General features: G+C 43.7%; 2 protein-coding genes across 2 annotated transcripts; one reads left to right on the top strand and one right to left on the bottom strand.

Annotated features, from left to right (window-relative positions):
• Nucleotides 1-326: 326 nt before the first annotated feature.
• Nucleotides 327-10,173, bottom strand: ATP5PB (ATP synthase peripheral stalk-membrane subunit b). The gene is made up of 7 exons (XM_035123306.2): nt 10,025-10,173; nt 9,891-9,936; nt 5,263-5,408; nt 4,403-4,566; nt 3,032-3,157; nt 1,189-1,368; nt 327-460 (listed from the first exon to the last, which is right to left on the bottom strand). The coding sequence occupies exons 1-7, from the start codon at nt 10,053-10,055 to the stop codon at nt 389-391; spliced, it is 765 nt and encodes a 254-aa protein (XP_034979197.2). The 5' UTR covers nt 10,056-10,173; the 3' UTR covers nt 327-388.
• A 1,076-nt stretch (nt 10,174-11,249) lies between these two features.
• On the top strand, nt 11,250-21,361 carry WDR77 (WD repeat domain 77). The gene is made up of 10 exons (XM_035123886.2): nt 11,250-11,469; nt 12,430-12,615; nt 13,436-13,577; nt 13,662-13,711; nt 15,536-15,606; nt 15,880-15,934; nt 18,115-18,186; nt 18,279-18,387; nt 18,624-18,692; nt 19,963-21,361. Exons 1-10 carry the CDS (start codon nt 11,331-11,333, stop codon nt 20,120-20,122), a joined length of 1,053 nt encoding a protein of 350 aa, XP_034979777.2. The 5' UTR covers nt 11,250-11,330; the 3' UTR covers nt 20,123-21,361.
• The last annotated feature ends 6,183 nt before the right edge of the window (nt 21,362-27,544 follow it).

Here is a 27,544-nt window from a genome sequence, read left to right as displayed (position 1 = left end):
AGAGCAAGGGAGGAGGAAATGGAGGATTTTTAAAAAAAATTAAAGTGTTTGCATTGTTAATTCAAAGTGAAAAGTTGTATTTCAGCTTATTGTCTTTTTCTACCTGCTACTTAAACCAAGCTATATGGTGTGACACCATCCATTTATTTTAGAGGGTTGCAGAGTGACACACAAGGCAAAACGTAGTTTCATTCATTCTACCTCTTGCCATTAGTTGCTCAAATTATATACACTTTCCCGATTATTTCTACGTGAGAGTTAAACTGGAGTTAACGGAACACACTAAAGAAATTTAACTCCGAAGCTGTCAGAGAGAAAGCCCAACAAAAAGGTATATATGTTTTAATTAAGATTTGCCATCATATGGTTTAAGAGGTCATAATTGTGTTTAAACAGTTGCGTGTGCAGACTTTGACAGTGCCTTCAGGTCCAAGATGCATTTAGCAATGCTCTCCTTCTCCTGCAATACAAAAACAAATGAATGCTTTAAGAAGCTTGGAAGGAAAAAAGCTACATGGAGAATGACATGAGCAATTTTATTTGAAATTATACCACACTGAAACGATATGCTATACCTAACTGATTTTTTCATAACTCAATATTTAGTCCCTTCCTTAGAATCAAGACTAAAATTGTGCAGGAATAAAAAGATTGACACCCAGGCACCTACTTAGGCTAGACATAATATCACACAAAGAAAGGGCGAGAGCACAGCTACGTTTTTAAAATAACGCTTTTGGGCCCATGAAGGCAAAAAATAAATAAAATACCAACCCCGACGTTTGACAAGATCTGAATGCACACTCAATCCTCCTGTCCAAAAAAACTACCAATCCTATGATTGGAACAAGTCTCACATAGACTGTTATCAAGGGACAATATTCGTGTCTCTCCCTTTCATTTAGGGAACAGGCAGACACTGAGATTAATCTTTACATCTCCCATTCAAGTGCCTGGCTATTATTTGGCTAAGTTTCAACAAGTTCCCGGATGCTCCACACCAGTGCCCCAAGACACTGCTCTTGCAATCTCTTCCAATGGAAATTTTGAATAAACAGATGTGCAGCATCTTAAACCTTAATCATATCATAGGGACACACAAACCCTCCAGTAGGTTAGGCACAAACTTATTTTGTACTGTGGAGGTAACTGCAAGGGGAAACCTATAGAGAAGCCTGCTCCGAGTACCTGTTGGGCTGTAATACTCTTCCTAACGTTTTGCTCAACCCAGTTGATCATGTGATTTTGTTCCATATTCCGATGGAGATGCTGTATTGCCACATGATAATCCAGCCGCTTCTTCACTTCTGTGTATACAGTAAACAGCCTCTCTCTGTAGTTTGTCTCAAGGATTAGAGCAACATTGTTCTAGAAAAGCAAGAAATGAAATCACTTTTCCATTGTGGGCACTTCTGACTATAGAATTTCTGCAAAATGAACATGCGGTATACGCACAAAATCTTGTATTTCTTCCGCTTAAATAATTTACAGATATAAATCAACAAAAAAACGTAAGTGAAGAACAGTTTAGAAAATACCTCTTATCTGCATCCTACAAACACACACATGGTTAGAAAATTTAGACCTTAACCACTAGCTTTTTCCAACTTGTTTATAACACTTAACACAAGGAAAGTTCCACAAAAAGTTTTCCCAACAAGACCATATAGCCAGCCTGTAAGTATAATAGGACCAAGTGGAATATACTATACCAGCATGCCTTTAACTCTATGTAATATATTTCCCCCAATAGCCTCTAGTCATATAAAGAGTCTGGTACCACTTATATTTTTGTAAGAATCATTTTTGTATGATCCTTCAGATTAGAGCACAAGTGTCTGACATTATTTAAGATCCAGTTCCACAAACAGTGAGGAAATACATGTCCTAAACGTTTTCCAGCTTTTTTGTACTGTTTCTTATCAATCAATCCCCAAATAGATATTTTTCAATTATTCATTAACCTTAACCACATGGACAGTACTTCGAGACCCTAAGCTACCTAAAAATGCAAAATAAAAAGCATGTTGTTTCTGGAAATACTGGTTCAGAGTAGGGGATTAAAAGGTGAATCACCATCCATTTTCTCCATTTTCAAACAACAATTTAATTCTGACTGGAATGTTATCCTATAAACATGAATGTGGAATTTAATTTGATTTCATATATTCCTTTTTGTTTGAAGATTTAAGTCACTTAGTTTTCTACTGAAACATGTGTTTTTAACTAACCAAATGAGATAGGCATCTCTACACAGAAGTCCCATTATATTCAATGGAACTTGCTCCCTTATGATTGTGCATATGATTGCCAGCACAAGTCACTGATCCTGATTCACTAAAGTTGAAATTCCATTATTTAATGACAGTGCTAAATGTTTTAATCATAAATCTCATCACCAAGATATACTGATGTTAATAGCATATGTTATAAGCTAATTTAGTTGAACAAATTATTACAAATTTCTAGTGATACCGCAATTGCCATCTCGTTTTCATATTGGGCAGATACACATTTTAAAGGCACTTAGAATATTTCTGTTCAAAATTCCAGAACTGCTATCATAGGATGGAGCAAGCTAGTTTTCTCCTGCTACGGAGGGTAGGACCCAAACCAATGGCTTCAAGAAAGGAGATTCCAACTAAACACCAGGAAGAACTTTATGACGGCAACAGCTGTGGAGTCTGTGGAACAGACTCCCACAACACGTGGTGGACTCTCCTTCCTTGGAGGCTTTTAAGCAGAGGTTGGGTGGACACCTGTCATGGATGCTTTAGCTGAGATTCCTGTATTGCAGGGAGTTGGACTTGATGACCCTTGGGTCCCCCTGCAACTCTACTACTCTATGATTGACAGTAGTGAAGTAAAGCAAAGCATCAGAGGCATGTTAAAGCTATTACATTTTTAAAAGTTTGCTATTTAAACATTGTACAGGAACTAAACTAAACTTGTGCAACAATGTCAACTCTCATCGACTTGTGCCAATGGTGCCCTGGATCTCGCACACTGTGTATATATTTTGATACTGTACCCGCTTGGTATCAAAGAGATAGTGACGACCCTCCACCCTCCACTGCTCTTTCTTCTCCTCTTCAATAGCCGTAGTGTGTTCAGCTATCATCGCATTTTTCACAGATTCTAATTCTGCTATAGTATCCTGAAATCAAAAACAAGCCAGTTTGACCTTCAGAGAAATCCAGTTTTGCAGTCACATCATGCACTTTTCCCTATCTCCAGACCTTGATACGATGTTGAAAAAAAGCCAATGTGTAAATGTTATGACGGTAATAATTACATTGAATATTGGCAGGATTCAAGACGTGGTGTAGTGGTTGGAGTGCTGGACTAGAACCGGTGAGACCAGGGTTCAAATCCCCACTTGGCCTTGAAGCTCACTTTGGGCCAATCATTCATTGCCTCTCAGCCTAACATGCCTTACAGGGCTGTTGTGGGGATGAAATGAGGATGAAATGTATGCCACCTTGAGCTCTTTGGAGAAAAAGGTATGGCATAAATGAAATAAATAAGCAAGCACATGCAATTCTACTCCAGAGAGGTATTTTTAAGTGTAGTATACCCTCTTCTCCATTTGCATAGGAAAAAATAATAATACATTGAGACCTGCCCAATCTCTTCTAAAATGACCTCATTCTAATTCAGTTAATTTGTAATCACTGCATGCCAAGTTTGGACAGCATGCCTAGTAACAGCATGAAAACAGACTATTGAACTCATTTGGGAGGTACTTAAATACAGTGGTACCTTGGTCCTTGAACCACTTAGTTGTTGAACAAATCAGCTCCTGAATGCCGCAAACCCAGAAGTAAGTGTTCCGGTTTGCAAACGTTTTTTGGAAGCTGAACGTCCGATGCGGCTTCCGCTTGAATGCATGAAGCTTCTGCAGCTAAACAGAAGCTGCGCCTTGGTTTTCAAATGGTTTCGGGAGTTGAACGGACTCCCAGAACGGATTAAGTTCGAGAACCAAGTTACCACTGACTGAACATTAGAAAACTCAAATCTCTCTGGGTGTCTTGACATTGCACATAATTATTATTGTGGTTATTACCATAGCACATCAGAGATGAGGCTACAAAATAATGAAGGCGTGTTGAACTGCACCAAAAACTGCAATTATATTACAATAAAACTGCACTCCTATGCATAGTGAGAGCAAGCCACACTGAAATCAGTGGGGCTTACCTTTCAGTAAAGAGGCATAGGATTGCATGATGGGGTGGGCTGGGATGATGCTGAACTGGGAGCTACTCCTTAGTTGATCACATTATTTACAAGGAAAAGACATGACTCACATTTTGACTGACAGCATCCTATATATAGTATGCTGAGCTGTATCCTTTTATGTGAACTCTTTTACTGAGTAGCAATAAATATGCGGTCTTACCTCATTGTGTTTGTCAGCATAAGCTGCTACAGCTGGACCATACTTCTTAATTAAGTAGATGAGAATTCCCACCGTAACAGCTCCAGATATTGTTTCATGGTTAATTACATAATGTTCCTTAGAGAGCATATAGAGCAGAAGCCCAGTCCCAAGCATATAGGGGCCTAAAAGCAAGCAAATCAATACCATTACACAGACGATAAAGACATTCAGTATAAAGGAAATTTGCCTTAATTTTGAATATGCTTCCCTCCCTGAGCATGTGATCTGTCAGGGGAAAGAACTCAGCTGCCCTTGCACTGTGACACACAAACAAGGAAACAAAAGCCCTAAGTTATCAGAGGTGGTACTTCTTTCAAAACATTACAATCTAATAACTAATTGAAATTTATGACGCTTGCATTATCACCCTTTTAACATACTCTCTTCTTTTTTAGAGAAAGGGAAGGAAGGAGAGATTAACTTGTACATATGTACTACAGCTCCTTTTGGAATGTCAGCCTTATCTGTGACAGCCACTGTTCTAAAAAGAGATTACATTCATTGCTCAAAATAAAGACAAAATGAGTGATAAACACAGGCAATTTTAGTTGAAATAGGAAATGCAATGCAAATTTCTAAAGGCACACCTCTCTTCTGAGGTACTTCTCCTTATGCTGGCTGTTAAGTTGTTATCAACACAGCATACTTCAGAAGATAATGTGTAACCTCATCGTTAGGAGAGGCACCATCTCTGTAAAGTGCTTTGTGGACTTCAGTTCAAAAATTAGATATAAATATATTAAATAATACTTTTTAAATATAAGTTTCTTACTAAGAACTGGCTTTTGCAAAGAGCTTACTCATGCAGGCATGCTAACCTGTGACTCCTGTTTTAGGGTATAAGAACTGGAAAAATTCTTCAGGGAATATTCCATGGCGGATTTTTCCTCCTGTCTCTGGAAGAGGTGGTACAGGAGCAAAGTGTTGCTGGCTTGTGTGAAGTGGTCTTAATATTTGCACTGCCCTGCAATAAAGAAAATGATTCCATATTTCCAAATCCTTCTCCCAAAAAAGGTTATACTTGTGGCTAAATAGAAATCATTAGCTTCAGGATATTCAGTAATCCTCTGTTTTATTATTATTTTTAAATCTATCCTATCTTACCTTCATTAAGGAGCTCTAAGCTGTTAGCAGTTTGAGTTACAAACCAATCTAATGTGAAAGAACATTATCAAATATTATAATACAGGTAGGTAGCCGTGTTGGTCTGGATCGAAGTAAAATAAAAAAAATTCCTTCAGTAGCACCTTAAAGACCAACTAAGTTTTTATTTTGGTATGAGCTTTCGTGTGCATGCACACTTCTTCAGATACAGTGAAATGGAAGTTTCCAGGCACTTATGTAGAGAAGGGGTGGGGAGGGGTGGGGATGGGGAGGGGGGATCACTCAGAAGGGTGGTGGACTAAAATATCCACCTGATGAAGTTAAACAACAGATCAACAGAGCCAGACAGATACCTAGAGAGAACCTGCTGCAAGACAGACCCAAAAAAGAAAATAACAGAACACCACTAGTCATCACATACAGCTCCCAAGCTAAAACAGTACAACGCATCATCAGAGATCTACAGCCTCTCCTGGACAATGACAGCTCCCTTTCTCAAGCTCTGGGAGGAAGACCTTTCATTGCCTACAGACAGCCACCCAATCTTAAACAACTCCTCACCCACAATAATACAACCACCAGACTTAACATGGACACTGGTACCAGAGCCTGCAATAAACCCAGATGCCAACTTTGCTGCCACATACACCCAGACAACACCATTACTGGCCCCAACAACATCCAACATACCATCTCAGGACTATTTAATTGCTCATCTTCTAACATTGTGTATGCCATCAAATGCCAACAGTGCCCTTCAGCTCTCTATATTGGACAAACAGGCCAAACCCTACGCCAAAGGATAAATGGACATAAATCTGACATCAGGAACCAGAAGACAGAAAAACCAGTAGGAGAACACTTCAATCTCCCAGGACATTCTATACAAGACCTCAAAGTAGCTGTCTTACTACAAAAGAATTTCAGAAATAGACTGGAAAGAGAAGTTGCTGAATTGCAACTTATCACCAAGCTCAAAACCATGGAGGGACCTGGTTTGAACAGAGATATCGGATTTTTATCTCATTATACATGATAAGCGATCTTCAGCCATCTCAACCCTTGCTTTTTCATGCAAAACCATTTGCAGTCGTTTGCGGTCATCAACAGCTATCAGTCAGTCAATCACCCATTTCCACCACCCTTCTGAGTGATCCCCCCTCCCCCTCCCCACCCCTCCCCACCCCTTCTCTACATAAGTGCCTGGAAACTTCCATTTCACTGTATCTGAAGAAGTGTGCATGCACACGAAAGCTCATACCAAAATAAAAACTTAGTTGGTCTTTAAGGTGCTACTGAAGGAATTTTTTTTAAATATTATAATAGAATCAGTAAACAAAACAGATTTCTCAGCTGAGCTCTCTCCAAAGGCATATTTAAGGATTCAGGTCTTCACCGGGCATTATAAGGTTATATAGTGACAGTGTATGTGTTTCTAGGAATTCCAAAGCATCATTGTCACATCCAAAAAATGTGCAAGCTGTAGCACTTGGAAAAGGCTCCAAATTCTCCAAAATCATGCATAAAAAGTAATGTTCCTATTATCTTTGTGCTTTCATCTTAGGCAAGCATAACTTAATAGCAGACTTAAAATTATGGGGGAGAAAAAGCAATCACAGAGCGATGGGAAGGGCTAAACTTAAAGAACAAAGATAGCCACACCAAAACAAACCACTTTTAACATGGAAAAGCATGTTTCCAATGTGCCTAAACAAGACAAGCCCCTTGAAGTTTGGTATCCCAGTGAAGAGAGAGCACTATGTGTGCCTCGCACTGAATTACAACATGTTGTAAAAATTCTCCTCAGTTTAGAAGTTGCTTGCTACACAGTAGAAGCAAGCTGCAACTTGGTGATAAAAAATTAAAGGGCCCTTTGGCACCTTAAAGCTGTTATTCTCAGTTGCACGCAGACACACACACACACACAAATTTATTTGGGGGTGGGGGGATGTAAAAAGTGAGATCAGAGGGAAATGAAATGCAGAAAAATACAGTCAATGAGAATTGCATATATAAATTCATATTAGTGGTGTAACTGAAATTTTAGAAATAAAATTGCAAGTTGAAATGTGTGTGTGAGCAAGTAAAAGCTGGAATGTGAAGGCTTATTTGCAAAAGAACCATGAAAACACATACATATGAACTATTGCTATAATCATTAAGGACAAAGGAAGGATGGAAATATTTTTTAAAAGTTGCTAAGACTTGTGATTAAACCAGTAGAAACTGGTAGAAGTAAGTACTGACATATATGGACATAGTTGCCCTTTGTTTATAAATATATAAATGCTTGTGCTTTTTTCATATTGGGAGCGCCCCCACCCAACAACTCGCTGGTTGAGGTTATGTTGCCCAGGCCTTAAAATGCCTAAATAAACAGCTGTTTGTCTGACAATGGAATATGGATTTTATTGGCACCCTGGCTGAACCCAGAGGGCACTGGGGAAACATACCCAATTTGCTCAACCATTCCTCATTAGTCTTGTTTTCCAAACCCTTGATCATATTGGTTGCCTTCCTCTGCACACATTCCTGCTTGTCAATATCCCTCTTAAATTGTGGTGCCCAGAACTGGGATAGAGAAGGCTTTACAATTCTATATGCTGCCTTTGTAGTATGAAAACAACAACCAGCAAAGTGGGAACACATTACAAACCTCCCTGTACAGGACTGCTTTCAGATGTCTTCTAAAAGTCAGGTAGATGTTTATTCCTTGACATCTGATGGGAGGGCGCTCCACAGGGCGGGCGACACTACCAAGAAGACCCTCTGCTTGGTTCCCTGTAGCTTCACTTCTCATAATGAGGGAACCACATAAGACCCTCAGAGCTGGATCTCAAGTATCTGGGCTGAACGCTGGGGGTGGAGACGCTCCTTCAGCTATACAGGCAACGTAACCCAATTACCTTCTGTTTTACAGTGGAACCTCGAGTTGCGGACATAATCCGTCCTGAAGGTATGTCCGCAACTCAAAGCGTTTGCATCAAGAAGTGCCGCATCTGCGCGCACACGCGGCGTGATTTAGTGCTGATGCGGCAATATCCAGAAGTAACCCGTTCTGGTACCGGTACTTATAGGTTGCTGCGGCACGCAAGACAAAAACACGCAACCTGAAGCGGACACAACATGAGGTATGACTGTATTTACTCAAGGCTTTTAGAAGAGCTCAACAGACTTCAGGATGATCTACCTGTTCAGGAGATGGAGGCTTAACCTAAACTGACCAAGAAACCAGATCTCACTTCTACCTTGGCACTGGAGCACAGACAATCTCCCTGTAAGTAAGATTATCAGTTTTGTCAGATGGCAACCCGGATGTGCCTTGTAGACCTTAAAGACTCCTGAGTCAATACATCATACCAGTGGTAGAGAACCTTTGGCACACGTGCCAGAGGCGGCACTCAGCGCCCTCTCCGTGGGCATGCACACCGTTGCCAAAGCAGGGCCGTTGCTGGGGGTTGGCAAAGTGGGCGGACGTGCCCCCCCCCCATTGCTGCGGGTGGTAAACGTCAGGGGGAGTTGCACACCCACCAATCAGCTGGCACAGAACCGGGGGGGGGGGAGAGAGCAGGGAAGCCACGAGTTTCTGGGTGAGAGAGAGAACACACACGAAGGGACACGCGTGTGACTGGCCTGCCGCACCTCCTGCTCTGGGCTGGGAGGAAGGAGCGCCTCCTCCTCGGGGCTCCTGAAAGACGTGAGAAGATTCTCTGCAGCAATATCGCAGATGATTGGCGGCTGTGCAATACCAGTGCTTTTTTTCCTGTCGGGACGCAGGGGTACGCATACCCCTAAACATTTTGTGAATTTAATGGGAGAAGAAATTAACTGTATTTATTTCCCCCAATTCGACTGTATTTATTTTTCCGATGGTGATTTTCCTGAGTCAAAATGAGAGTATCCCTAAAAAATTTTTTTTATAAAATACACCGAGTTATATCATAAAATTATATATTAGTGGAAAGGGTTACATTAACCCTAATGTACGAGGTTGTTTTTTTCTAAACTAAAACCTCAGTATTCAGGTTAAATTGCCATGTTGGCACTTTGCGATAAATAAGTGGGTTCTGGGTTGCAGTTTGGGCACTCGGTATCTAAAAGGTTCGCCACCACTGCATTATACCAAGATAATTCAGTTGCGCCTTTCCGCTTCTTGTGGCCTGGATTCCCGTTCCTAACCTGCATAATCCCTGCGAGTCTTTACGACGACCTGCGTCGCTGCAGCCTCCTGTAGAAGCCTAACCTCCTCTTTATTCCCTGTGCTTTTCCCGGAGAAAAGCAGCCGCTTCCTTCCCCTCTCCTTCCTATTCCAAGGCCACCCTCACGACCTGCATTCACTCACCCCACGGTCAGAGCGGGCGCCAAGCTCTTCAGGCCATCAACCGGGGCTGCGGGAGGCAAGAACAAGAGAATCAAAGCACAGCCCCCGGAACCCAGCAGCCCGCCCGGCCGCCCGCCCTGCAGCCCCCGCTTTACCCAGGGCGCGCACGGCCAAGCGAGACAACATCGCTGCTGCTGCTGCTGCTGCTGCCGCCGCCCTCTCCTTCCCTGTGACCCTCCCGGCGAAGAGAACTCAAGATGGCAGCCTCCGTGGAGGAGGTCTCGCGAGAGGCCTGGCCTTCTTCGCCGTGGTTTTCCGGACCTATCGGAACAGCTGGACGGAGCGGACCAATGCGGCGAGCGTCACCGCGGAGACGGGGCGGAGAGTCGCGCGAGAACAAGAGGCGGGGGGGGGGAGAAGGAGAGAGAGATAGAGCTAAGATGAATAGAGTTACAGCAGAGGCTGAACTTCCGGGTATTGCCTCCCACGGGCAACGACAGGAAGCGATGGACAATCCGCATTTGCAGCATTGCTTGTGGCGGGCCTAATGCAGCAGCTCATCTTGCGAATGCAAAGCTGCTTTTTTTTAATACACACACGCACACTTACAAACTTCTGCTCAGTTGTGGCGTGTGGTCAGTGTCGGATTCGAGACCCCGCTCAGCCAGGAAGCTCACTGGGTTGACCTTGAGGCAGCCTCGCAGGGTCGCTGTGAGGATAACCAGGAAAAAAGGGGACGGCGGCCACGTGCGTCACCTTGATCTCCTCACAGGAAAAGTGGGGTAGCCATGCAATAATAAATTAATAAATGCCATCCAAGTTGGCGCTGTGTAGCAGATGAAGGTGGGGAGGCGCTGGCTGAGCTCCGGCTATTACTACCACCCCCACCCACCGCCTACATTTCAGGATTGCAGTTGAGAGCGTGGCCGAAGACAGCTCTTCGCTGTTGCTATTCCGACATTGCAGAATGCGAAAAGGGTTTAAAAACGAGGGGATTTGTGCGGCGCCGTGCTAGTGCAGCTACCGTTAACAGCGCAAAATGGAAGGCGGCCAGGTGTTGAAGCAGAGTATTTTACGACAACCCTGCAGTGTGGCCCCATTTAAATGTACAGATAGAGATCCAACATGTGACGCGCCGTGCTCTCCCTTTGCTACCGCGGAGTTGCTGAAGGTGAATTAAAGGTCAATTCTGTAATGTTAACTCTTCCCTTTCTATCTCTGTGGGTTTCACTGGGTGAATCGCTTAGAAAATATCGCGAGAGAAGCAGGTGTCCGAGACCGAGTCATAACCCGGAAATGGGGGAGGAGGAGAAATGGGGAGAGCGAGAAAGTAGAAACGAAGCTTTGGGCGTTCTCGCGAGAGCAGCGGCGCCGAGAGCTGTCGGGGGCGGGGGGCGGAACGGGGTGTCCTGGGAGCACGTGGGTTGCGCTCCAAGTTTGTCCGCGCGCGTCTCTGCGGCCATGGAGGGAGCGAAGGCGGCTCCGGCTAAAGCGGCTCCGGCTCAGCCGGCCGACGGAGAAGCCGGGTCCGAGTGGAGCATCCCGCCCAACGCGCCCGCCTGCATGGAGCGGCACCTGGACGGGGCCCACTACCGGGCAGGTAGGCGCCCGCTCCGTTGCTGCTGCGTCAGGCGGGGCCCCCACTGGGTGGGAGCCGGACGTCCCTTGTGGGCTCCTTTCCCTGCTCGTGGCCCCGCGTAGAGTTCGGGACGCCTCCCTGGTTAAAACCCTTTTGTCTGCAGTCGACTTTAAAACGCGCGACCCAGGGTGGAAAGTGATGCGGTTTTGCAAGGCTGCAACCTCAAATGCATTTTATTGCAAAGTCTTCCTGCAACTGTATCCCAAAACGCTCACCTACAGTGGGTCACTTCGAAAGTGGAACATTGCTTCTATTCGAGCTGTGAAGCATGGCTCTTTTTTCTATTTGTCGATGTCAGTGTTAGCTGTAGCTACACTTTCCAGGTTCAGAGGAGTTTTTCTTTAAGGGGGTTGAGCTCTGTTATTGAAAAATCAGGTTCAGGGGCTTAGTACAATGAGCTTTATCTGGATTTCTATCTGTTGCTTTTCCTTTTCACTGATGTTCAATGACTATTCAGTGCACTATAGAAAAAACTTCACACACTACAGCACCATGCCAGATTTGTTCCCGCTGCTGCCCTCAAAAACCCTAGTAGATTCAGTTACAGGTTTTTTTAAAAAAGAAATGGGACTACATAATTTGCCTTCATGTAAGGCTTTGTTTCAGCTGTTTATTAAGTGACATTTTTGAATGTTGTCAATAGGATTTTTTTTTTTGTCAGGATGTTTTTCCATAACAGTCTGGATTCTAGGATGGGCTCTGAGCAGACCTTGACCTTCGGTTGTGTTAGGCCTTGCCTGTTTCCCCAGTGAATTGTGATTCCTTTGCAAAGGGATTGTGTTATGTAGGAGTTTTGAATAGCAACGAGATCAACTTTGGTATTCAATAATTAATCAGTGGTAGCATTTCTCTTTATGCTAAATTTAGGTGGTACACATACTGCAAATATATCGTTGTAGCTTAACTCTGTTTATTTTCCAGATGGTTCTTTGCTCCTGGGAGCTTCCAGTTTGAGTGGGCGTTGCTGGGTGGGTTCTATTTGGGTGTTCAAGGACCCATCAAAAGCTCCTAATGAAGGCTTTTGCTCTGCGGGAGTTCAGACTGAAGCAGGAATAGCAGATCTGAAATGGGTTGCTGATAAAGGCATCTTGGTGGCTTCAGACTCAGGTGAGCATCAGGGAAGTGTGTCTCCTGGAACCCCTTAGTGGCTTATAAATAACAGCCAAGATCACATAAGGATGAAGCTATGCTTCCTTTCTGAAGTGGTTCTCTATGCCAAAGAGAATTTTTAAACCAAAAAGTGACATGTCTCTATATGACTGCCTTCTGGTTCTTTTCGATTGTAACTCTTTTATCATGGTAACTTGGTTGGCTGCTTCCAAGAACATTAAAGAACATTCATATGGAAATCCAGGATTTTCTACAAGCACGCGCTTTTGTCGCCATCAAATGATTTGACATGAGATCTTTGAAGAGATTGAGGCTATAAAATTGCTATAAAATATGTGGGTTGGATCCTAAGGTCTTGTGAGTAGCATTAACTCATGGAACAGCCATTCCTGATGTAAGGGAGTGGAAAAGGAAGAGTCCCTTTTGCTGATTTCCCACCTGCAGACCCCTGCCAAATCATCTACTAATGAAATAGCATGGGAGGAGCTGGGGGGGGGGAGAGATGGAAAGCAGTCAGAATTGCTTCTCTTCCTTTTCCATGAATGGTAGTTTCTGCTTCTTGTGCCTGAAAGGACACCCCTGGATCCGACCATGTCATTTTAGCTTTACTTCAACTAGGTGTGACATTTTAAAGCAGAGTTCCCTGCTTTGGGGCTACTAAAGTAGTTGGGTTGTGGGTGTGATTTTGTTTCTGGTGTAGAAAAAGTCTTCTTTGGTTTACCAATAATGTTAAGTAATGGAGCCCGCCACTTATCTACTAAGTATGTAGGGCTTTCATAGGTTTTCTGTTGCTGACTTTGATTCCCATTTTGTTCAGGTGCCGTGGAACTTTGGGAACTAGATGAGAATGAAACTCTGATCGTGAACAAATTCTGTAAGTACGAGCATGACGACATTGTGACAACAGTGAGTGTTCTTGCCAACAACACACAGGCCGTCAGTGGCAGCAAAGACTTCAGGTGATCCCTTTGTGGTGCTGCTTTTCTGCTTTACTGTAAAAGTATCCGTTCTAGTTTTTAACCTGCTCTGGATTTTACTTCTAGTGTGAAGATCTGGGACATCCCTCAACAAACAGTACTCAACACCTACAGAGGTGAGTGCCAAGCTTGATTTATTTCTTTATTTTTATTACTTTATCCTGCCCTTCCTCCCGAGCAGATCTTGTATGTGATCCCACCATTCCCCCAGTTTTATAACCACGAGGTGTCAGGCTGTATGAGAATGTGGGTAGCGCTGTGGCTGACATAATGAGCTTTATGACTGAGCAGCAGAGAACAATCTGAATCTCTTCAACCCGCCCCCCCCAACCGCCTCCCACTTCCACAGTATTGAAGGAAACACTGTGTCTCATCCATGTTGCATGTCCTCTCCAACATGCTTCAAGAGACCAAATGCAGGGTAGAGCTTCCATGGGTATGTTTTCAAGCTATTAGCATCCCAAATTATCACAATACTGCTGAATGCTAGATGAAAGCAAAACAGCAGGAGGGGGGAGGATGTAAAGAGACAGACTTAATAATCTTATCTGATTAACAACACAGTCATTGCAAACAATTTCTCAGCAGGTAGTATTTGATAAAATAAAATGGCACGCCTTTGCTCCCTCTTGTGTGGGATGATTTGATGCTGTTTAGTCATTGATCTCTGCGGGATCACTTTGCATTCTACAGATAACCAAAGAAGAGTCTACTACTTAGTTCCTTTGGGTTTTTTTTTAGCGTGAATCAAATTGACTGAAGAAGTTCACATTCCCAGAGCTTAAATCTTGGGCAGTGTAATTTGGGGGAGAAGCAGCAAGGTGATCTCTCTAGATATTTGTATAATGTAGTTATTGCTCTTGCAGGAACACAAACCTCTAAATCAGTGGTTCCCAACAGGTGGTCCGGGGACCCCCAGGGGTCCGCGAGCTATGCCAGAGGGGTCCGCAAGATGCTATTAGAATAAAAAATATATTAAATTTATTTCGTATGATAACAGATTTTTTGTTTTGGCCACTTCCTGCATGAGCAGAGTCTAGCGCGAAACTAGAATTAGATAGAGGCAGTAGTTCTGCTGTATGCCGTTAGGTGGCGCTTTACAAACACTACTGTTTTGCAAAGAGGCAGCGTGCGCATTCTAAACGCTCACCTCCCCAAGATGCTTTGCGCGCGTCGGCTTCATTTGTGCGCTACTGCACAGGTACCCTGTCTTCTCCATTCCTCTCCCTCCTCCCTGGCGCGCACTGCCTCTTTGCAAAACAGTAGTGTTTGTAAACAAAGCGTTGTTTTTCGCGGAAGCTACAGTTCGCGTAGTTAAAAATGGACCGTTGGTTAAAAAGTGGTTCATTAATACGACAAAGGCCTACAGATGAAGAGGAAGATAATGCATTTGATGTTCAAGCAAGTAAGTCAATTAATGGGGGTCCTTGTCACAATAGCAGCTCGATGAGGGGTCCTCGAGAAAATTTTGTTGGGAACCCCTGCTCTAAATTAACCCACAGCACGTACCAGTGATTCCAGCAGAATATATCTGATCTAGAGTTTCACAGTAAAATTTGCAACAGTAACTAAGCAATCAGAACCCCATTTTTTGGAACTGGCTTTGCACTTGAGTCCTACACACCAGCAGTTCTCATGAGGTCTATTCCAAGTTTGCCTTCTGACCTCCTGAAGTCCTCCTGAGATGTTACTTTGGGAAGCCATGTGATGCTAATTGTGACTCTTTGATTCACACACCAGCCATCAGTCCTGTGTTATTTCCCCCCCTTCAAGCAAAGTTGTCAATTTTAACATGCAGCCTGTGGGTGAACAGCTCCTTTTCTTCCATTCATGTGCAGTAATGTTTTCTTCTACCCACAATGCATCCAGCCTTGAACCACCACCTAGACAAGCCCATATTAATGGAGTATATTGTGTGCTTTTTGTTTAATTTTGGCCAGCTCATTCCAGTCCAGTGACATGTGTGGCCTCCTGTCCTGGAAAAGACACAGTGTTCCTGTCCTGTGCAGAGGTAAAACCAACTTTTGTTTCTAGAACTTTGTAGATTCAAATTTAGCCTATAGGTGAAATGATTTGGACATCCTTGATATTGTCAATATGAGCACAAAGCTAATAGAATCACACAGTATTGAGAGGGAGAGGCCTGACAAAACTGAGAATGTTCCTTTTTAGGGTTGAAACGATGGTCCATACTTGCCCGTTACAATGAAAATTTTTCTTTTAAGGCTTAACTTAACTTTTAAGTTTTAAGGCTTAACATTTAATTTTAATTTATTTTTTTTAGGATGGTAGGATTTTACTCTGGGATACCAGAACACCAAAACCAGCAACTCGGATTGGTATGTTTTGGGCGTTAGATTATGTCTGCATTTCCTGTGGTTTAAGTTGAATAATATCTACTTCTTGTTGCCCAGAAGAAAGTTAAGTGTGAATTAAGGAATATTCTAATAATAATAATTTTATTGCGTGGCATTCAATTAAGCTTTCCTCAGAGCAGACCTACTTAATTTTTTTTAAAAAAAACTTGACTTAGTGAGGTCCATTACTTTCTGAGGAATGTTCTAGGAATTTGCACACTCCTTTCACAGTTTGGACTAAGCGTTGTATTCAGTGTAGCACTAAGCAAATGGTTTAGTCACTGCAAAGATTTCTCCTAGTGCTTTGGAATGGTCCCCCTCTCCCTCTGCAAGCCCCCTAAGTCTGTTCTGGGATTCCTCCCCAACTCTCTGGAGCAGATTAGGGGATGACACAGTTGTGGAAGTATCATTGTCCTTGTACTCTATGCAAGCAGAATTATATGGTTGAATACTGCCGGAGCGCAAAATCATGGTTTGCAGACTTACCGTACTTCAAATCATGGTTTGCAACATTCAGTCTTAGCCAGAAACATAGCTTCTGACAATGCAGACATACCATGCTAAACCAAACATAAAGCTAAGACAGATTGATAATTTCCGAGGACTACATGCAGAAGGGAATGTGTGAATATTTGAGCTTGCTGCAATATTCCCATCCAGTGAGGGACACTGTTTGCAATAAATCTGAGTGGTTTACCAGGTCCTTTGAAAGACAGTGAATTTTCTACTGATTATCATAGGAGCTTGCAGCCAAGTTGACCACCGTTCAGTTCCTGAATCAGTGGGTGAACCGAGTTCCACAGCTCAAATTCTGTATCTTACACAAGCATTTTTTTTATTAAAGAGAGACCCACACAGTTCAGAAGCCTTGTAACAACCACTATGGCATAACTGGTTCTTTGATATAACATCAAAGGCACTATGAATTGCTTCAAGAGGCAGTTGTCAAGTCAGTTAGCTCCAGCAAATGATAAATAACTCCAGCCTGATGCAAGGAATTTCTCACACACACACACCCACAACCTCCCTTTCCTGCACCTTTGGCCATCGAAAAGTAAAATCAACAAGTCAGAAGTCGTATCGTTAAGTCTTTCCAAAATGTGTTTGTGTTAGAGAAAAACCAGTTGTGGCCCCACAACTAAATGTGCACATGGGACTCCTCAGGCAAAAGACTGCCCCGAGTGAGGGAATGGGTGGTTGCCATCACTTGGCAAAGGGATGGGCTGGTTTCTTGATTTTGGTGTCTCTTCCTTCAACCTTCCCACCCCCACCCCAGCTGTTCTGTTCCTGTTCCTTTCTCTCTGTCACTTGGCTTTCAGTACCTGGGCATGCTTAGTCCTTTGGGGTCTGTTTTTAGGTGCTTCCATGCTTTAGGGCTTTCCCCCCATTGGACTTTTCTTTTTAACTTCTGCAAATCTCAGGGTTCCCTTAAGGCTGCTGATACCTTCTTCCTCTTGTGCGCGACTGTCTTTTTGGAGAAATGAATCTGAATAAGGATGCAGGAAGCAGTCACTTTTATTTATATACTTGGAGGAGCCTCCTGCTTGGTCTTCTCAGCAGCCCTCCTCTTGGCTCAGTTTCCCCCTCTACGGGATGATATCTTCCTTCTCCCTGCCTCAGTTTACCCTCCGGACCACAACTTCTCCCTCTCAAAGTTTTCCCTCTCCAGGATGACAACACCTCCCCTCTCTTTGCCTCAGTTTCCCTCCCCAAGACCACATTGTTTTCTTCCTCAGTTTCCAAACCCATAAAAGGGTCACAGCATCTCCCCCCCCCCAAATCTCCTACCCACAGTTCCGCCCCCTGCAAGTAAAAGCCTTCCTCGGTGCCATGGGGAAAGGGAGGTGACCCATTCACATTCCTGCAAGGGTCAAGTTTTGATTTAATCCATATGCCTTTTGTGGCCCCAAGTGGCTCAGACAATAGGCCAGTACAAATATATTTGTAAGATAACTAGATGGATAAAATTTGGGAAAGGATAGCTTCTCAAACTGTTACAGAATTCCATAAATATTGAGCTGTCTGGAATTGGTGGAAAGAGCAGTTTCTGTTTTTCCTTTCTATCCCCACCGTTTCAAGTCCAACCCTACAGTCTGTCAGCTATTTTAGAGAACTTTGAGACTGACCAGGATTTTCCTTTTTTTCCCCCCTTCCCCATGTAGCCTGCAGTGCCTTTAGTAACCTCCCTACCTCCCTGATGTGGCATCCACATCGAACGGACACTTTTGTATTGGGTAAGGAGTATTTATTGAGGCTTGTTTTCCAGATGGGGCAAGAAAATGCTTGTGTCTCACTAATAACGCTGCTCTCTGTTACTGTTTTGAAGGTGATGAAAGTGGGACTGTTGTCCTTGTGGACACAAAGAACACAGACTCTGCCCTAAGCTCACCTGTGCACTCCCGAAGCATCACCGGATTTGCTTTTTCTGCACATAGGTATGATCTGCAGTATCAGTTTCTAGATACATGCATTGGTTTCCTGGCCAGGGGCAGGGAACTGAATAGACATTATTGTTTCTTGATTGGCAGCTCTGTAAATTCCTGAAATGCTTGTTCATATCTACAGGACCTAGGGGAAAGGTCAAATTTTCCTAGTGAACGCATTGCTTGGCATATTGGAGCTAAAAAAAATCAACAACCATGTGTAAACATAAACTTCATTTCTCCTCTAGCTCACCCCTGTTGGCTTCCATCAGTGAAGACTGCTCAGTAGTTGTTCTCGACTCGAGCTTCTCAGAAGTGTGAGTACAAGACCGTCCCATCAATCCCTGCCCTGCTCTCCTCTCAGTATCCTCCTCCTGGGCTCAGTTACATTTAGGGTTGCCAGACTCAATAGAGGACAGGACTTCTGTGCCTTTAATTGCCCTGCTCTCTTTTGAGTCTGAAAACCTTAAAGAGAAACCAGCAGGCCCTTTGTTTAATTTCCAAGCAAAGGGTCTGCTGGTTTCTCTTTAAGGTTTCCAGACTCAAAAGAGAGCAGGGCAATTAAAGGCACAGAAGTCCTGTCCTCTATTGAGTCTGGCAACCCTAGTTACATTTTCAACAAACTGGCCACAATCCTGCGAGATACCTGGTGTGGCAGCTGCATGCGCTTGGACAAATCCAAAACTGCACCATAAATGAATTCCTGTATCCGTTTGGTCCATTACAAATGTATAACTAGCAATAGGGTCTGAAGTAATTGGTCAGTGCCAAAGGCCACCAAAACTGTCATCACTGGATAAGGAGAAGGGATGGTATGGGCATAGTAAACCAGGCCCACCCCCATCCCTGCTTAACCTGTGGAGGTAGTTGCTTGGAAGGTGGATGAGGAGTTGAAGTGAAATGAGGGCTTCCTCACCCTTTTGCTCTCATCCCCTGGTCAGCACTGTCAGGCAAAGAAGGGGAGTAGGGACTGGGTTTACGGAGCTTGGTACATCTTTGTTTAGCAGAGACAGCCTAAATTGAGGCAAAAGGGTGAGGCTATTACGCTGCCTATCTTGCTACCTTGCACATTGTCTTCCACCATGGGTGTTGGGGACCATGTTCAGGAAGGTACTCTGCTGTCCGTGTACATTGGCTTTCCTCTCTTACCAGCCACACTGTAGCCAGGAAGAGATGGAAGGCATGAACTGGCGGTTACAGAGCATTGTTTCTTGCGCCTTCAGCCTGGAGAGAATGATGTTCCAGCTCGATGGGGGAACTACTAGATGATGCTGGACTCCAACTCCCATCATTCCTGATCGTGGGCTGTGCTAGCTGGGACTGATGGAAGGTGAAGTCCAGCAACATCTGGAGGGTCACAGATTCCTCACCCCGATCCTGCTGTTAGAGTAGTTATTTTGTTTATTTTATTTTTAAAAAAGCCATTAGAATCTGCAGTCTCATTTTACATTAGCATTTGAGTCCACTTATTTTCCATTTCTAATAGCTTGCAGGAAACAATGCCAGCTTGGGGGGGTTGGTTCATTATTTGGAGCTGTAGCCATATGTGTGTGGGGTAGTACCACTAATGTTTTATACCTTTCCCAGTTTTAGAAACCGGTCCCATCGAGACTTTGTGAAAGGCTTATCGTGGGCACCATTGAACAAAGTCTCACTGACGACAGTTGGGTGGGACCATCAGGTTCTACATCATACAGTCCCGGCGCAGAATAACCATCCTCCTGGAAAAAACGACATAACTGCATAGATCTGTGTGTTCCATTTGGGGTCGTTCTCCCTGGAATAGCATCTTTTTTGCTTTCGGTTTTTTGTTTTCGTTTTGGTCGAGTCCTGGGGATGAATATGGCCTTTGCAGCGATGAAGAAAAGTCCTGTAGCAATTTCATGTTAAGTGAGCACTAGCTCATTTCAGCCACTTGTTGCAGCCCTTGAGATTCTTTGAGCATCAGAAGTCTTATCGATGGTGACAGAACAGTACAAAATCATAGAGAATTGGGTTCATTTTGTTTTAGTTCAAAAATTTTTTAAAGAACCTCCAAAGTTGTAGAGAAGTGTGTGTGTGACCCTTTTTTGAATGGGGAATTAATACAACCTTGCAGGAATTTCTAGGCTTTTGGGGGGGGGCAGCCTTGTATTGGGGTTTTAATTATGACTTTGAGAGACTGTGAGGTAATCCTGCCCAAAGTAATCTAAATTGCCCCATCTTGAGGATGCAGTGTATTGTGATATGGAATCTCATCTGGGATAATGTTATGTAGATATAGACATGAAAGCATGCTATATGTGTAGCCAGGCAGTGAGTGAGATTGAACTCATGAGCCCCATCAGTGGAGAGCTTGATCTAAGGCTTAGTTTTTAGGTTGTGTCCTTGGAAGCGGGGACAACAAAGCTTTCTTGTAGAACATTGGTTTTTAACTGAGCTGCAGAGAATTGTGTGCAAGATTGGGATGGGGTGGGTATCACACCGCTTTGCGGGTCTTGAAGCCTGCGGAACTACTTGTACAAATGAGGCATAGAGTTTTGTGCCCCCAGCTCTCGGATTACATTATGTAGAGCAAAGCAGATACGCTGATAGGAAGCCATTCCCCCCCCCCCCCGGAATTAGAAACTGACAACGTTGGTGTTTGCAAATCTATGTAGTTGCTATGTGAAATCCCAACTGTTGTTGTGCATCTACAGCCAATTTCCAAGCAGGAAGGCTCTGTTGTACATTTTGTTTCGTTTAATGTATTCACACACATGTCCCATGGTGGAGTAGAAGATGTAAGGTGCGCATGCTGATGTGACACATCATGGTTTTGTAATGGGAGCACTGCTGGAAGGAATCCCCCCGCCTTCCGTGATTTTCTGGAGCAAAGGAAGACAAACTGCTTATTTGATGTCGGCAACAAACACTACTCCAGGACCCTTGTGACGTGAAATGGATAGAGATGATCGCACGCAAAAGGGAAGGCAGTTTTTGAAATAAATCCCTTTTCATTTTTAAATGATCCGATCTTCTGCTTTATTTGACAGTGTCCTCATTATGCCTCTTACTTCGAATCCTCTTCTAAATGGAACTTTGCACTCTTGCAGTGATATTTCAAGATGCCAAGTGCTCACTTACGTGGCCATAAAACTTCAGATCCTGTTTTTGCTAAATTGTAAGGCTTTCTTCCCTAAAAATATCACAATAATTAAGTGGCTTCAGATGCACACTTAGCTGCAATTCATCCAGAGTGACTTGGAGGCTGAAACAATTCCTGTTCATTTCAGTGGCCTCGACCGGGACCATTGCTCAGCCATTGCTCTCTTAGGTAACCTTGAAGTTGCCTGTTGGCTAGAAGGCATGCATAGTACTCTTGTGTCCTGTTCCTCAGCTCCCCATAACCCTGCAGTACCACCTTGTTGCTCAGGATGACTGGACCTGAGTCTCAAAGTACACCTTTAAAAACCCCACCCACAAGGTCAAGCAAGTATATCCTTAAGCTGTTTGATGCATTCTCAAGATACAGTGGTACCTCGGGTTAAGAACTTAATTCGTTCTGGAGGTCCGTTCTTAACTTGAAACTGTTCTTAACCCGAGGTACCGCTTTAGCTAATGGGGGCTGCCGCTGCCACACGATTTCTGTTCTTGTCCTGAAGCAAAGTTCTTAACCCAAGGTACTACTTCCGGGTTAGCGAGTCTGTAACCTGAAGCGTTTGTAACCCGAGGTACCGGTACCACTGTACACTGTTTCCTGTGTATTATGAACAACATAAAGGCCACATGTCAACATAAAGACCACGAATTACCCCAGATTGTCTTCTGAATGTGACTGGGCTCTTCTGGCCTCCCACATGTTCTAAACGGAAGCTTATATGGTATTTTCTTGCGAAAGAAAAATACGTTTCCCAGATTTTCTGGAGGAAGAACCTATGAGAAAACCTTTAAAAAAAACAAAAAACCAGAAATTATAAACCACCTTAAGTCTGAGAGGAGCACTAGACCAAACATTTTGTAATTTCAGGTTAACACTTGTCCTAAATTTCTCTCCCCACGCTCCTTACATTTTAATTCTGGGGCAGTTTCAGACATTCACAGGCCATGACTGCAGTCTTTTGACCTGTGTTTTTCCTATGTATCTTAAGGACTAAACTACATGTTTCACTAGTCACCTTTTTGAGAGGAGCATAAATTAGCCACTTTTTAAGGGAATAAAGCTACCAACATGAGTTTGACCAAACTTGAAGCTACCAACATGAGTTTGACCAAACTGCGGGAGGCAGTGGAAGACAGGAGTGCCTGGCGTGCTATGGTCCATGGGGTCACGAAGAGTCGGACACGACTAAACGACTAAACAACAAACAACAAAAGGGAATAAAGAGCAGGTCGTCACTCCACATTGTTCTCTCACCAGGGTCAATTGGGGGGGAGGGGCAGCAGGATACCCACTTGGTCCAGGGGCTCAATCTCAAAGGGGGGCTCAAATCTAGACACTTGTTCATTTGGGGAACATTCACAAGGCCAAAATGTGACACACCTCGGCTAGAAAAGCATTAGCTGAATGTGCCTTGCTCTGCTTTTGGTGCCTTATGTTGTTTTTGGTGCCTTATGTTGTTTTTGGTGCCTTATGTTGGTGCCTTATGTTGTGTTCAGGTGGTGTAATTCTTACTATGGTTAGAGGCTTCAAAAGCTGGATATGGCCTGGGCTTCTCTCAACCTCAGAGGGCCTATGTCCATGTGGAGTGGGTAGTTTTCAGCAAGAAATTGGGGCAGGCCTCTGACGTACACAAACTGCAGTTTGAGTAATGAATCACTGGTAGGTGGTACACGTTTTCCACTTGTGTTTCGTCACAATTTTCCCTTTTAAAAAATGGGAAGGAAAAAGGTATTGCAAATGTGTGCCTCCACATATATCACCGATGTCACTTCAGTGTGGCAGAGGGGTTGTATCGAATCCTGCGCCTCAAAACAGCACCGCCACACCCTGGCGTGCCTGCCTAGTATCTGAACTCTGCCTTAATTCTGAAGTATCTTAGTATCTGAAGAAGTGTGCATGTACACGAAAGCTCATACCAATGACCAACTTAGTTGGTCCCTAAGATACTACTGGAAGGAATTTTTTTTATTTTGTTTCGACTACGGCAGACCAACACGGCTATCTACCTGTAACTCTGCCTTAATTAAATAGCTTTGTACATTTTTCTATACTGGGTTTTTTTCTGTACCACAAGGTGGCAGCTGTTGATTATTTCTTAGTCTAAAATGGTCAAAGGTTTCCCTTACTGAATATGAGACTCCCATTTAAGTAAAACCTGAAAAGTTTGATGAGGAAACGTCTATCGATGTGTGACTTTATCTCACATTGTCTCTACCATTCTGATGAATCCTGCTAAAGAAACTGCAACAGGTTTTGCGGTGCCTTAGATCTGAGGAAGTAGACTCATCTACAAACGCTTATACCACAGTAAACCTGTTAGTCTTTAGGGAACAGGGGAAACCAGCCTGATGCCTTCCAGAGGCTGTTGGACTACAACTCCCATTAGTCTCAACCAGCTTGACCCCTGGTCAGGGATGGTGAGAGCTGTAGCACAAAATATCTGGAGGGTACCAGGTGTGCTGCCCATCCTTTATACAGTGGTACCTCTGGTTAAGAAAATTCATTCTGGAGGTCCGTTCTTTACCTGAAACTGTTCTTAACCTGAAGCACCACTTTTATAGGTAAGGGAACCCCAAACTAAGGCCCGGGGCCCGGATGCGGCCCAATCGCCTTAATCCGGCTCATGGACGGTCCGGGAATCAGCATGTTTTTACATGAGTAAAATGTGTCCTTTTATTTAAAATGCACCTCTGGGTTATTTGTGGGGCATAGGAATTCATTCATATTTTTTTTCAAAATATAGTCCAGCCCTTCACAAGGTCTGAGGGACAGTGGACCGGCCCCCTGCTGAAAAAGTTTGCTGACCCCTGTAATAGGACCTCCTGCTGCCGCCGCGCCGCCAGAGCACAATTTCTGTTCGCATCCAGAAGCAAAGTTCTTAACCTGAGGTAATATTTGTGGGTTAGCGGAGTTTGTAACCTGAAGCGTTTGTAACCTGAAGCATTTGTAACCCGAGGTACCACTGTAGTGTCACAAGATTCTTTGTTGGGTTTGCTGTATGACCTACCGTATTTTTCGCTCCATAAGACAACACTTTTCCCCTCCTAAAAATGAAGGGAAAATGCCTGTGTCTTATGGAGCGAAGGCACTGGACAGCAGGGGGATCCCTTAAGCTTAGGGATGCCTCTGCCGCCGGAACCATGGCTCCCAGCGGTGGCAGAGGGATGAGCAGCCTGAAATTGGGCTGCTCCCTCCGCTGCCGCCGCCAACAACAGCAGGGGAGGGACAAGCAGCCCAAAAGCGGGCTGCTCCTCCCTCCGCCGCTGCTGCCAACAGCGGCATTGATTCAGAATACTTTTTTCATGTTTTCCTCCTCTAAAAACAGTGTGTCTTGCGGTCAGGTGCGTCTTATGGAGCGAAAAATACGGCAGTTGATAGAATTAGTTTGGACAGTAATGTTGCAGCTTTCTGAAAGTGTGGAAAATTACACAAGATAACATCAGCCCTTTGTAAAAAAGGCTTAACCTTTCAGTGGCATCCTTATCTTTTGAATTGCAGGTAAGTAGCCTAATTGGGTAGTTTATGACCTGCCCAGCTGCTCACTTGTGAGTAGAAACCCTTTTGGCAAGATTGTCAGGCGGACCTGCAATGTGTGGGACTTTGCTTAAGTTTGATCTGGAAGCTGCACTTTGTGCAGAATGGACCGAGACCTTGTCACTATAACATCGGTGAGCAGAGAACTGCTCTGATTTGCTATCAGGCCAAGCTCAAAAAGTGTTACTATTTATATATACAGTGGTACCTCTACTTATGAATTTAATGCGTTCCGAACGCACATTCGTAAGTTGAAAAAAATTGTAAGTCGAATCCCATAGGAATGCATTGGGAGAAAAAATTCTTAAGTAGAAAAAATCCTATCTAAACCGCATCCAAGATGGTGGACGGAGCTCCATTCGTAAGTAGAAACATTTGTAAGTAGTTATTCGTAAGTAGAGGTACCACTGTAAAGCCCTTAACAGCTTGGGACCAGTCTGCCTGCAATATAACCTTGCCCCATATTTGCTCAGTAAGTCACTTCAGTCTGTGAAACTTGCACCCCATAATACTCATTATGCATTTGTAAGAAATTTGTAAGAAACGGGACCCAGGTGGCGCCGTGGGCTAAACCAGCTCCTGCCAACCTAGCAGTTCGAAAGCACATCAAAATGCAAGTAGATAAATAGGAACCGCTATAGCGGGAAGGTAAACGGCGTTTCCGTGCGCTGCTCTGGTTTGCCAGAAGCGGCTTTGTCATGCTGGCCACATGACCTGGAAGCTATACGCCGGCTCCCTCGGCCAATAATGCGAGATGAGCGCGCAACCCCAGAGTCGGTCACGACTGGACCTAATGGTCAGGGGTCCCTTTACCTTTACCTTTACCTTTAAGAAATCAGTATTTTAGTGTGGCAGTGCCTACACACTGGATCTCCCTGCCTATTGACAGAGGCTTTTTTTGTGCTTTTCGGCACCTGCTAAGCACATTCTTGTTTAGACAAGCTTACCTACGTATGCAAAATGTTGGCATGTGTTTTAAAAAATTTTTAGTCTATAGCTGATTTTTTTTATTAAAAAAAACCTTTTAAATAGTTGCTTTTAATTGTTTTTACTAACAATTTTTTCAGTAATTCTTTCAGCAGTTAGGAATACACTCCCTGGCTGTGCGCAGAAGAAGGGAAATATTGATTCCAAATATTTATAAACAGACCGTTTTCAGCAGATCATGGAATCCAATAGTGTTCTGGGCACAAGGCTTCAGATGAGAGTCAGGTTTGGGTCTCCGCTTAGTATCCCAAAAGCTGCTTCCCAAACATGTTTGATCAAATTCTGCCTCTTTTCTTTGCTAACTTCCTGGGATCTTATGGTGCCTTTGCTGCCGTTTTAAAACGACATGAACACACTTGTACACTTAAGATGCCCATTATACAAAATCAAGGATGGTTGTGGTGCTTTTTTAAGTTTCAGAGAGTTTTGTTTTGTGCCTCTGAGAGGATTAATGCAAGTATTCGCCGTTTCAAAAGACTCTCCTGTTAGGGCTTGCTGAAAGTAGTTGTATGGGCAGCTTTGAAGACATGTGTTTTCTATTTATAGCTTGAGTCTTTGTAAGCAGCAGAACAAGCTTTTCTTCTCATGTTGCCCCATCAGATGTGCATCTCTACCTAAGATGACTCATCTGGTCTTGATATTAAAGACAACAGCAAGGGAGGTGGAGGCTGGATTAATATCGATCATCTACCTGGAAGCCAAAAACCTATCCCCAGTTGCCTACAAAAGCAGATTTTGTTTACACTACCAGAATGAGATGGTATCTAAAGCAGTGGTAGGAAGCATTAATTTGTGGGCCTGCACACCCCTTTCCTGTGCCTAACTTCATAGGATGTTTGGGGCAGGAAAGTTTTGAATTTTTTTGCAAAAGGGAGGCCGCTGAAATTCAGCATCTTTTGAACCTGATGCTTTTTTTCTGTCAACCTGCATGGCAACAAACATGCCATGGCAGTGGTATGCCTCTGAACACCAGCTACTGGGGAGCACTAGTAGGGAGAGTGCTCTTGTGCTCATCTATTCGCAAGGTTCCCACAGGCATCTAGTTGGCCAGTGTGAGAACAAGATGCTGGGCTAGATGGGTCCATTGGCCTGATCCAGCACAGTTCGTAGACCAGGCTACTTAAAATATGAGAGAGTTTTATGTGTTATGTTAATGATTCTTCTCCCGCAAGCATGTCTGCACAGCTGCAAGGATTACAGCTTTACTTTTTAAAAAAACTGAAAGCAATACTTCAAGGCTATACATACATTTCATGTACTGTACTTGGACTGCATGATGTGGAGATTTTTGTCTGCTCTCTGGAATGAAAACGAGGAGGGAGGGCTGCAGGCTAGAGCTGTAAGCCAAATTCTTTGAAGCTAATCTTATGCACACAAAGTCTGAGTCCAATAAGCTCTGGCAAAAAACAACAACACCATTGACAAAAGCCACCTTATTCCATGTATATCTTTAAAAGAAAACCCCCCACTAGGTTATGTTGCATTTTCTTCTAATCCCATGGCTTTGTAATGTTGCAGCATACAAAG

Source organism: Zootoca vivipara, chromosome 7 (assembly GCF_963506605.1).
Source record: "Zootoca vivipara chromosome 7, rZooViv1.1, whole genome shotgun sequence".
In the NCBI taxonomy this organism is placed as follows: domain Eukaryota; kingdom Metazoa; phylum Chordata; class Lepidosauria; order Squamata; family Lacertidae; genus Zootoca; species Zootoca vivipara.
This window is presented reverse-complemented; position numbering and strand designations above follow the sequence as displayed.